This window comes from Bactrocera latifrons, unplaced genomic scaffold, assembly GCF_001853355.1.
Source record: "Bactrocera latifrons isolate USDA-ARS-PBARC rearing strain unplaced genomic scaffold, ASM185335v1 scaffold_69, whole genome shotgun sequence".
In the NCBI taxonomy this organism is placed as follows: domain Eukaryota; kingdom Metazoa; phylum Arthropoda; class Insecta; order Diptera; family Tephritidae; genus Bactrocera; species Bactrocera latifrons.
Window position 1 is genome coordinate 539,272 of NW_017537367.1, and position 12,838 is coordinate 552,109.

General features: G+C 34.3%; 1 protein-coding gene across 2 annotated transcripts in view; it reads right to left on the reverse strand.

Moving 5' to 3' along the window:
* The window catches only part of LOC108975728 (tubulin beta chain), a 116,123-nt gene that overhangs the window by 39,051 nt on the left and 64,234 nt on the right, over positions 1-12,838 (reverse strand). For both annotated transcript variants that reach the window (XM_018944426.1, XM_018944425.1), the window contains exons 2-3: positions 975-1,209; positions 647-876 (exon numbers count right to left, since the gene is read on the reverse strand). In XM_018944426.1, coding sequence (XP_018799971.1) covers positions 647-876; positions 975-1,209 — 465 coding nt within the window. The remainder of the gene's footprint in view (positions 1-646; positions 877-974; positions 1,210-12,838) is intronic.

The following is a 12,838-nucleotide window of genomic DNA, read 5'->3' on the forward strand; positions in this document are numbered from 1 at the left end:
TAAAAACAGAAATGATTTAAATTGATATTTAATAAATAAAATAATTAAAAAAATGAGAGGAAATTCTAATAAACTAAGGCACAAAATTTAAAAATAATTATTTAAGAAAGCAATAAATAGTAACCAATAATTCAGAATAATTATTTCAAATTAATTAACTTTTTTTAAAAGTAATAATTAATAATAAATTCATTTAATTAAGTAATGAGTAATAATAATAATTAATAAATTCAAAAACTGGTTCAAAATAATTTATTTAATTACTTTAGTAACAAAGAATTCATTTAATTGGATTTTTAATAAATAATAATTAGTTATTAGTATATTGTTAATTAATTAATTAATTACCTGATAAAAATAAATTAGGGGAAAAAATCAATTTACTTATGGTATGTACAAATTTGAAAAGTAATTAATAATTAATAAGTAATAAAATAATTCTTACAAAATTTAGTGTAATTAAAAAAAATAATTATGAATATTATTTAAAGAAAATAAAACTTTAATTTTCTTCATCAAATATTATTTTCATATTTAATTATGCACTTAATTAAACACCACTTTCACACACTTCATGAAACCCCATTTTTTCTACTTTCAAACATATTTCTCTATTTTAATTTTAAAAATGTAAAATTTCACTGACCTTTGGCGATGGCACCACTGAAAATGTATTCATTATCCTGTCGGGGTACTCTTCGCGTATTTTGGAAATCAGCAGTGTACCCAGACCGGAGCCGGTGCCGCCACCGAGAGAATGTGCCAATTGGAAGCCTTGCAGGCAATCGCAACCCTCGGACTCTTTGCGCAGCACATCCAACACAGAGTCAATTAGCTCGGCGCCCTCTGTGTAATGACCTTTAGCCCAGTTATTACCTGGAATTCCAAAATTTATTAAAGAATAAATCACATGAACCAAACTGTCCTGCTATCTTTAGTAATTCATAATTTCACTTAGTGTAGATTTTACTCACCCGCACCGGACTGGCCGAACACGAAGTTATCTGGCCTGAATAGCATACCCATTGGCGATTGGCGAACAGCATCCATTGTGCCTGGCTCCAAATCGATGAGTACAGCGCGTGGTACATATTTACCACTGCTGGCCTCATTGTAGTACACATCGATGCGTTCCAATTGCAAATCGTTCTCACCAACGTACATGCCATTCGGGTCGATGCCATGCTCATCGGAGATGATTTCCCAGAACTAAAATTAAAAGAAAAAAAAAATTAAAATTAAAAATTAACTCAAGAAAATAAATAAAATTTTTTAAAAGTAATGGTAAAATAAAATACAGAATAATTATTATTTAACATTTTTTTATAAGAATAAAAATAATACAAAAGAAATAAAATTTCAGGTGCTGTATAATATTTCATTTTTATTTTAAAGTAGCTTAATATTTTCTCAAAAAATTTTCTATAATTATTACAAAATTATTCGTTAGTTTGCTTTGTTGTTTGTGAGTTCACAACGCGTTTCACGACATTGTTGCATACTTCGTGGCGCAAAATAATCATTTCATGCTTTAACAAATAAATAAAAATCTGCCAGCTACAAGTGCACATACATTGCAAATTATATAAAATTCTTTGTAAATGAAGAAAAAACTCACACTACTGAATATTCAATACATGAAAATGCAAATATTTTTGATGGCGCGTGAAAATCGTTGAAATAATGCTTGTAAAAAGCAGCATGTAAATACAGTCATGGTCAGTACATTAGAATTGTTTACATAGGAACTCAATCTGAAACTTAGCGACAAGAATGCAATTTAGCGGGAGGCCTTAGTCGAATAGGCTATCTGAGAGTTTTGACTTATGGCTCAAGCAGCTCACGACTTATACCAAGTAAAGCAAAAATCATCCATTTGAATTCGAGCTAAAGTGAAAGAGCGAATTATTCCTCCCCAGGCTTCTGGGCTGGGTTTAAGACCAGGCACGTAATAAACACCACAAATAGAAGGATCAAAGCAGCCTCGGAGAAGAGGCAAAGCCCATTTTTAAGAAAATTTTCGTACAATATAACTATAACTAATTGATTTTAATAAAATTTTCTTCAAGATATTTACATGATGTCGTCTTAAAACTGCTTAAAGATAAAAAAAATCGGAGTACAAACACGTCTATTTCTTTTATATTATTAGTTTGAATCCGTCCAACTTAAAGAAGCTAAGTTTGCAATGTATAATGTCAAAATCCAAAAAATTTTCCAATCTGACCAAACTTTCTTTATACTGATATACAGAATATGAGAACTTCTATGCTTAATATTGATTTTATGCCTGAAATATCGGTGAATTTTTGAGGAACATTAATGATACTAAGTCGGCATTTTTACCGATAATAATGTGGTATTGTGTTAAAAATTGGTGAAAGCAGTTCAGTACTTCTCCTGACTATCATAATTTATATCGGCACCCATATCTCCTTCTTTACTGTTTAATGTGAAAAATAAATAAGATTAGTCCAGACCTTTCCCTTTGCTCAAATATGCCTAATAAAGTGATTTTCGACTTTCCAATACAATACAATAGGAAACAATTGTAATATAATATAAACTAGTCATTGTAGGGAATTTTTATTAAACGAAAATTGGCAACGGTGCAAATTCCGAAGAAATTGTTCCCATCGCACAACTACATACAAACTGAAGGATAAAACTAAAATTCTTGTAGACAATCATTTGTATTTGTGATTGGCATCATAGCTTCGTTGCAAACGAAGTTAACATTTTTCCTCACTGAAAGTTATCTTTCTCCCTCTTAATAATCAAAGAATGTCTCTGTCTTTATATTCAGCACCACCAGTGTACAATATTGCATACATATAAAACACAAGCATACGTGCTCATATAACTGCATAAGCGCATAATTCGATCGGTAGCAAAATAGTATTTCAGCGCAAAAATAAAGAAACACAAAACGAGTGGAATAATTATTTTACGCTGCAGAAATTCATATCCTTGTAAATTGAAAAGAAAAAGCTTGGAAAAAATCGCCACTGTGGGTATTCATTACAATATCCAAGTAACAAACGTTGTAGCGCAATGGAAATGTTGGTGAAAAAAATAACATCGCAAAAAATTACACACATGCATACATAGAGCAAAGAAAAATAGTGCACAGATCAATGAATTTGAACAAAAATTTCCATTTTGCTGCGCTAAAAACGCAAACGACAACTGCCAGTGGGTTGTGCGGGGCGCGTTAAATGCGAATAGATCTGCTGTGCGGGTTCTCAAGCAATTTTGCCGCCAGCATTTATAGTTCAAACGGTGCTTGCAAATACCGGCACATATGTTTATATGTTCGTAACACACACACACACACACACACAGACAGATACACCTGCCATGCCCTTAGTTGATGCTTTGTCGCCAATTGAAATCGCTAGAATTCGCGCCCACAACTATTTCTCCACCGTTTACACGCGTTTTTTCATATGGATGCGAGCAATTTATGCAGCTTCGTTATTGGAAATTGATATTCATTTTGCTATTTTATTCTTTGCAATTCTTTCGCAATCGCTTCGCTTTTTCATCCCCGTTGCGATTGAAATTCCAATTTCACGTGTTTATGAAAATATAAATTTCTATTTTGCTGCCATTTGTCCGAGAATATTGTTGCAGACCTTATAAAAGTGTCTTTCTTTATGAGGAAGAGTTCGTTTACATAAACTCCGTGCTACAAGGGTGCTTCTTAAAATAAAGAAAAATATATTTCGTTTTATATTTTGTTTCTTTTCGAATTAGAGAACTCCATAAAATATCGAAGTATGGTACTATGAGCAAAAACTCTTTGTTCATAATTTTAAAATTCTTAAAAAGTCGTCCCCATCAAAGTAATTATCCTTCGACAATATTTCCAATTCTCGAAACAGTTGTTAAAGTCAATTTCCGGAATAGCCTTTAATGAACGTAGCTGACTCAAACGATTTCCTCGGAGCGGTCGTTTGAGTTTGCTCAATAGCCAGAAGTCGCATGGAACTAAATCAGGAGAATAGTGTAGTTGCGGCACGATATTGGTAGAAAATTTTGAGAAAAACTCCTGAAGAATTTATGCAATATGTGACGGTGCATTATAGTGGTGCAAAGACAAAGAGTTGTTCACCCATAGTTAAGGTCACTTTATGCGAATAGCTTCGCGCAATCACAGATGACACCCAAATAGTATTCGTTGTTGATAGTTTGGCCGGTCGGTAATTAATTTTTACCTGCTTTGACGCGGATTTTTCGGACTCTACTCAAATTTGTCCCGATATTTGGCTGATGGATTGTTTGTTTTCGGGTCAATAGAATGGATCTAAGAGTCATCGGCAGTAATAATACGATTCATAACATTCTGGTAGTCCTAAGGCATGGTTTCACAATCGTTAACGGGCCGCTGTTTTTCGAAAAAATTTAGTGATTTTGACTCCAAATTAGGCGCAAAAAGATTTTTAATACACTTTATGTACTTCGGAAAGACAAGCGTATACATTAATGATTATTGGGTAGTCAAAACAGTCTTTTCGAACGTTGTCAATAGATATTTTTGCAGTCGTACATCTCCAGTACTACCAATCGCATTGTGTCATACCATATAGTGTTTGACAGGTAAGATTTTAAACTTCATTTAATCAGAAAAAATTAAACTCGGGGAAGTTGAAAAAAAGTTATAGCTGTTCAAAAATGAGTGAAAATAGTGAAGAAATATATATATATTTTAAGATTTTTATATAAAATAGGGAAGAATGCCACGCACGCTATCAATGAAATTTCTGAAGTTTACGGATACGATGCTGTATCAGTTCACGTAGCCCAACAATTACTTCGCTCACTTCTGTTCTAGAATATTCGATGTGAAAGATGCACCTCGCTCTGGTCGACCTAACGTTGAATAAATCAAAATTAGGGTAAAGATTGACCAGGACCGTCACAAAACCAGTCATGACGGTTTTGAACCATTTAAAAATGGCTGGCTGCAAAAAGAAGCTCGATGTTTGGGTACCACTTGAATTGGATATGGATAATTGGATTGGAGTGGATAAAATCCGATAATAAAGAAAAATCATGGTCCAAGCGTGGTGAAGCTCAACAAATGGTCGCAAAGCCAGGACTGATGGCTCGAAAGTTTATGGTGAGTGTTTGGCGGGATTAGAAAGAAATCATCCACTATGAGCTGCTCTAGCGGTCTAATGATTAATTCTATATTTTACTGTCAACAACTGACGAGATTGAAGTTAGTAATCGAAAAAAACCAAATTAGGTGCAACGACACTTGCTCGGTGATATTTGTCGAGTGTTTGGCCAAAAGTTAACACAAAAACGTTGATAATAAATATTAAAATTCGACAAACACTACTGAGGTCGACTGACATAAACAGCTGCTGTAAACATACTGGTTGACAGAGCGCGCTAATTTTTGGCACAGTAATTTAGGACAGTTGTACCAACCTAGGAAAAGAAATTGTCTTCGATATAAGCGGGCGATGAGAGGGAGAAATTAGGCAGAATTCTGCCGTTACAACAACAACAACAACAGGGAGAAATTAGGAATTTCCGATATTTTCTTGGTTTTGTGTAAGTACAATAGCATGCGAGCTACATAAAAACTATATAGAATATACCGTTAAGCTGAAAATTTTGGATTACAGAGGCAAATGCTGAAATGCGCTTGATTTTCTTAGTGGCTGCAGAATATTTATATTTTACTCAACATTTGGCAGGATTAGTTATTTCAGGTAGCTTTTAAGCTTGAAATGTATGGAAATTCGAAAATAGTTGAGTTTGCGTTGAACAAAAAAAAAAAAAAAAAATCGCTTCAATAATAATCTCCTGCACAAATTGTGTATTAATTAAAATAAAAAAAAAAACATTATGCTTTACAACTGCAAAATTCCAAAACTCGTTGATCCCATTCCACATACATTTGTTATTATTTTATCACGAATTCAACTGTTTTGCTTTTATTCCGGCGACGTATGCTTTTCTTGCGCATGAATATGAATTTCAGATTTGCCGCGCATATATAAATACGTAAATATTTTGTGAAGCAGCAACAAGTACAACCAGTGCGCCACAATTTATACGCGTTTATGTTTTTAACCACAATTTTTATGGTTGTTTGTCTTCGTTGCAATGTTATTTTTGTTGATTGTTAGGTTGTGCTGTTATGATTTGCAGTCTAACCTTGCTGGCTCCTACATGGGTTTTGTCGGTTACATTGCCAGAAGAAAAAATGTTAATTGTGAGAAAATCGCAAGCTGCCGTGACACGCTTGATTCAATGCATTTTAAACTCTCTTCCTTTTGTTGTTGTTTTTAGATTATCGCAACCCCTGCAGCGAAGTGGAATGTTATGGTTGAAAGCATGCGCCTATCCATTTGCTAATTTGCTTTTAAATTGAGAATTGCTAAAAGGTGCGCCGAAATTGGAATCCATCAATCAGTTATTATCAATAATGTAACGGTGTAGTAATGTAACGATATCCCGTAATGTAAATCTGTAGAACTGAAATGGCCGTTTTTATGACTTTATGCCTGTGAATGTTAAATGGTCCATATACAAATGTAAGTAGTTCATAAATACTTAGTGTCAATCCACTTGAGAGCTCACAGAATTTTCTAAAAAATATTCTTAAACAAGTAAGGAAGAGCTATATTAGGATATAACCGAATATTTAGAATTAAAGCCAGGGAAGTCACTTCATACACATAAGACTGGTTAGTAATATGGGATCTAGGCCGAGATTTCACTCGCTTTTATTTATAATAAATCTTACAAGGACGTACGGATAACGTCAGACATTTTTAGTACCAATTGGCTGAGTGGAATGGGCATAATAAATACCTTGGTAGGGTTCGAGGCCCATCCTAAACCTCCGCCGTACTTTGGGTCGGGCATCTGGTTGAGATGCAACTCCACATCCAACTGAAAAAGTGTCAGAACTTCCCGGATTCCGATTTTAATCACAACCACTACGATACTCTACGAAGGACCAGTCCGCATGAGCAGCTTAGAGCAAACTCTAAGAACTCTTGCTCCTCGTGCTACCAGAGCTAAGTTTCCGGTTAGACCTCGTAGACAAAACTTCCTAACAACATTTTGAACTACATACTGAATACTGCGTCCTTTAATAAACCCATACTGTCTTCCCGACCACATACCCCGCTTTAGCTCCGGAAGTCGGTCCGCCATAACACTTTCCAGCACTTTTCCAAGTGATATCACACCATTACACTTTTTTCTGTGGGGATATGTAAAGTCTGAAGTCTATGCGGACAATCCCGTGTTGATTCAGGCCTTTAAACAAAACATCGCGCGTTTCATTCGGTAGTTACTAGTCAAAATCCTCGAACGAATCATCAATAATTGGACTCAACGGATGTAGCATTTGAGACATAGCCGCGAAAAACTTTTGAAGGAGATAATCTTCAAAAAATAAATGCCAAAGAATTTTCTTTTGAATGTTAATAAGTATTCAGCATTTGATGCATAAGCAATGAAGCATTCATAAAGTTGAAGTTTCTGTGTTTTTTTTTCTCTAAATCTCGAAATGTTTCACCCTTTATATACTATATATTACGCTCGATTAGTGTTAGTGAACAAAACTATTATACTCTCTAGCAAAATGTTGCAAGATTATAAACATTTTATACCCTGAACAGCTATATTAAGTTTGTCACGAAGTTTGTAACACCCACAAATAAGCATCGGAGAGTCTATAAAGTATATATAAAACTGATCAGCATGCTGAGCTGAGTCGATTTAGCCATGCCCGTCTGTCCGCCGTCTGTCCCTCTGTCTGTATATATACGAACTAGTTCCTCAGTTGTTAAGACATCGTTTGAAATTCTGCAAACGCCGTTTTCTCTTCAAGAAGCTGCTGATTTGTCGGAACTGCCGACAACGGACCACTATAATATATACCTGCCATACAAACTGAACAATCGGTATCAACTTCTTGTATGTAAAGCTTTCAAATTTGACAATGTATCTTCACGATTATTTTCTAAAGCAACAATGTAATGTCCGAAGAAATTGTTCAGATCGGTTAACTATAGCATATAGCTGCCATACAAACCGAAAGATCGGAATCAATTGCTTGTATGGGAAACTTCCTCATTTAACAAAATATTTTCACGAAATTTGATATGAGTGATTGTTCATAGCAATTATGTCATATCAGAAGATTTGGTTCAGATCGGTTAACTATAGCATGTAGCTGCCATACAAACCGAACGATCGGAATCAAGTTCTTCTATGGAAAACTTTTACATTTAACAAGATATATTCACGAAATTTGGCATGGATTACTGCTTAAGGTAATAATATAATCTCCGAAAAAATTGTTCAGATCGGATATATATAGCATATAGCTTCCATACAAACTGAACACATAGTTACTAAAAGAAATGCACCTGTGTAGGGTTCGGTGCAGCCGAACTTAACGTTTTTCTTGTTTTTATTTATTTTAATACTTAATTGCGCTTCCAGCACACTTAACGTCACTTTAGAACTGTCAAAGTATGAATGAGTTTATGTTGAGTGCTGATAAAAGCATTTGAAATATGATTAGGTATTCACAAATAATTCAAGCGCACATTTTGTTTGTGCCACTTTATTGTTGTCAGCCGAAATGAAGAAGAATCTCCAAACCCTGAATCGCAAACTCTTGTCAAAATATGAGCAAAAGGCAACAGAAAATATGTGAAGGATGTGAAATTTACCGAAAAACAAACTTTGCTATACACATGTGGCATGGTGTTGGTGTGTGTGCGTGTGTGTTGATAGAGTAATGCCGGTGAGTGCGCGTGTGTGCACTTAAAATTTCATAAAACTTTTTCATTGTCACTACGGCAATCATGAAATTCTAAACATTTTCAACTAGTAACTTTTGAGTAGCAATAACATAAAATAAAGCCAAAAAGAAAACAAAAAACAAAAAAAAAAAAACAAAAAAAACACGTTAACTTCGATAGCATGGCAGCTAGAATACCCTTCACATATAAAGAAACTTTCCATAGAAGTACATGACTTTGATTGTTCAGTGTGTAGGGCAGCTATATGCTACAGTAGTTCGATAAAGACGGTTTCTGCAAATGAGCAATTCATTGGAGAGAAAAGGACGTTAACAAAATTTCAGAGCGATATCTCAAAAACTGAGCCTGTTCAGGGTATAATAACCAAAACAATCGGAATGTGGGTTCAAAAATGCTCTGCATATTAGTTGTTGTTGTAGTTGCTGTACGGTTAGTTGTGCGGCAAACTTTCAACTTTTCTTCTTATCTCGGGCACAGCGCGTGAGTTTTAAGGCCAACAGCAAGCGGCTAACATCCTTTACGCACACATAGACGCGTACAAACACACACATGGATATGATACTCACATAGCCTTAGTTGTGCATATGCAAATTTGCTTTATTGTCAGTTAAGTGCACAAGTGACCAATTGACTGCCACTTTGTCGCCATGCTTTTACTTCGAAGCATGCCAGTGAGTTTGTTTGCCGTCACGTATGTGTATACATGTGTGTGTGTGTGCGTGTTCAACGCGTCTGAGTAAAGCAGAAGACGCTTTAGCTGATAGTTGCTCAAGCTGCGTTCAAGAAAAGTGTATAGTGGCAGTGGTTTGTTGCTGTTGTTGGTTCCTTATACAACGTTTTTTTTCCTAGTCTGCTTATCAATGTTGCATATTTAAAATAGTGCTCTTGTTTAAAAATATACACAGTTTTCGCTTTTATCATATTCGTGAATTATTGAGAAGTTGCAAAGTAAAATTTTTAACAAAACATATTTCATGAAATCATAATATGCTAAAAGGCAAAAAATGCGTAAAATTGGGTAGACAAAGGAAAGTGGTTTAGCTATATACCAGTTTTGACTATGTTGCTTCTAAGGCTCTTATTTAGACAGGTATAGAAATCTTGACGTTTTTTAATACTAATTCATTCATTCGTAATATTTGTTTGTAATTCTCACTGGGTTTAAGTAAAATTTGTTTATTACAGTCCCTTAGCTGTAAAGTTGTAAGTCTCAAACATTTTTAGGCGATTGGTAATTAATAAAAATATAAATTTGGTTATCGAAAACAATATAATTTGTCTTTGGGTCAATTGGTAGTATGACAGAAGTTTTTCAAAGGAATCGAGCGAGATTCGAAAATTTTCGATTCCCTGCGTTAACTGTTGCCCGCTACATTAGTTCGTAGCAATTCCGAACTTTTCAAAAATTTAAAAGAGTATCAGTTGACACTTTTTGAGCGAACGCAGTGTTCAAGTCAGTGGAAAAGTATTTACAAAAGTACAACGACGCGAACTGGCGGTAGAACATTTTGGGGAGTTTTAAAAATGGGAAAATATTTATATTGGGCGCTGGTCCACTCAATTTTCATTTGAGCTATTCTAAGGTTTAGAAGTTAAAATAAAATCCATTTTTCTCGCATTTCATATTCTTTTAATACTAAATCATAAATTTTCCATAACTTCTAATAATTATTGTAAATTTTTAAATTATGTAGATATGGGTCCATATGAGTGCTGGCGGTGAATTGTGAACAAGCAATAATAAATTTTTTTATTTAAATTTCGCGTGAAAACCCATTCGTCCAAGTATTTGTTTTTTAGTCAGTGACAGCTAGGGATATAGCGAATTCCACATCAAAATAATCATCAGCCATCAACAGCAACTGCGATTAACTGATTAACACTTCAATACACGTAAAATAAAAGAACTGGCGCTGAGAAGCGACAGTTAGAGATCTTACTGGGCCTTTGGAATATCGGAAGGGTCAATGATAATCATTTTGAAAGGAGATTTGGGCCTTAGAAAAGTGAAAGCACGATTGGTTCCAAAATCACTAATTTTTTCGTAAATCCGCGTCGCGTTAACGTCTGTGAAACCATATTTTCTGACTATCAGAATGTTATGAAACGTATTATTACTGGCGATAAGTCTTAAATCTATGCTTATGACCCGCAAAAGGAAGATCAATTGGCCGACTATCATGGCAAAGGTGAGCCGAAAAAACATCGTAAAAGCAGTTTAAAAATTAAGGTTATGTTGACAGTGTTCTTCGACTATCGAGGTATGGTGTACTCCAAATTCTTTTCGACCTGCAAACTGTCAACTACTATTAGAGTATTAAGAGGTACGAATTATATGCTGATTTTTAGAAAACGATAAGGCACCGTCACATACTGCATTGGTTCTTTGCTAAATTTTCAACAAATATTGTGCCGTAATCACCGTATACGCCTGATTTAATATCAAATTGCGATAATGTCAGGAGTTTTCGGATATCAAATATTTTTTCTCCATCACACGAACGGAAGAGTAATAGGCTAATAATTTATTTTACTATTTTGGATTTTAATATGTAGATTGCTTTGTATTTGGCGGGATTTGGCAACCCAAGTTTTGCAATCTGGAAACTCACAACTATATAAAAAAAATTGTTGATAGTTTTGAAGTATGTACGTTTTGACATCTGAGGGCTATTTGACTGTCAACAGTAACTTAAAATATTCATCACGACAAAAAAATTGAATTAAATTGCGAATCGATATCGTAGATTTCATTAAGATCATTTAAAATCAGTTCTTCTTTCGGAAACTGATATCGCAAGTTCGTCGTGTGAGCTATTGTGAGATTGATAAAACTTTAAGCATAAGTGGGGCCAGCATAAATTCAATATTGCATGAAAATTTAACTGCAAAAAAATTGTTCACATTGGATCCCACGCACTTTATCATACGCTTAGAAAAAGGGTGGCCGAGGGGAATTTAAAAAAATATGAGCGGTGCTTCAAAGCACATCGAATGACTTTCTTTTATTCTCCTCTTTTCAACACCTAAAGAGGCATTAGATGAGTTCAAAATAATTGTTTTGTATATATCTCAATGCGAGTTGCTTAAAGGGTTCCATATTTGGTTCAAATGCAAGCAAAAGTTTAAAGGTATTAACGAAGAATATTCTGAAAAACAATAAGGTGATTTTCGATGATTAGTATTTGCTTTTGCAAACATATATAAGTGTAACTTTAAACGCGATTGTCTCGAAACAACATTTTTCAAAATTACTGGCTCATAACTCAACGAGAAATTAATCTATCGACTTCAAATTAAAACAAAGTATTTTTGGATATATTTACTATACAATAACCTACGATTTTTTTGATTGGCTGAAAATTGTCAATTTGGCATTAAAAAAACAACCATTTTTGATCTAAAAAAACGATTTTTTTTTTTTCAAAACTATGCCATTTTGTTAATTTTTGATATTTTTCAAAGATCATAGGTCATTGTATAGGAAATATTTTTAAGTTGAATAAGCTTCTAAAATTTTTTAATGTCAGCTACTCCTTCTGCCAGAATCATGCCAACAGTTGGGGCACTTTTTTTTTGACACCTCCGAAGACAGCCCATAACTCCGTTATTTTCCAACATTTTTGTTTAAAGAAAAAAATCTTAAAATATAGCTGAAAATATACCTCGTTACGTTCAAAGAAGTTTAAAATCTTCAATCGCGTACTTTCTCTTAAAAAATTCATGAAAATCGCCTAATTTTTCATGCGTCACTCTGGTATAGCCCCTTAAATCACAATAAACCACAGTATGATGAACAGCCACATTTTGCTTGCACATTTTTTCCGACGCTCCATTCACACCAAATTCACACCCTCTATCATTAAATCGAAACTCACTCGCTTTGAATGCTGGCAATCATGATTTCTACTTAACATATATGCTATTATAATGGGTGATTTTTTTGAGGTTAGGATTTTCATGCATTAGTATTTGACAGATCACGTGGGATATCAGACATGGTGTCAAAGAGAAAGATGCTCAGTATG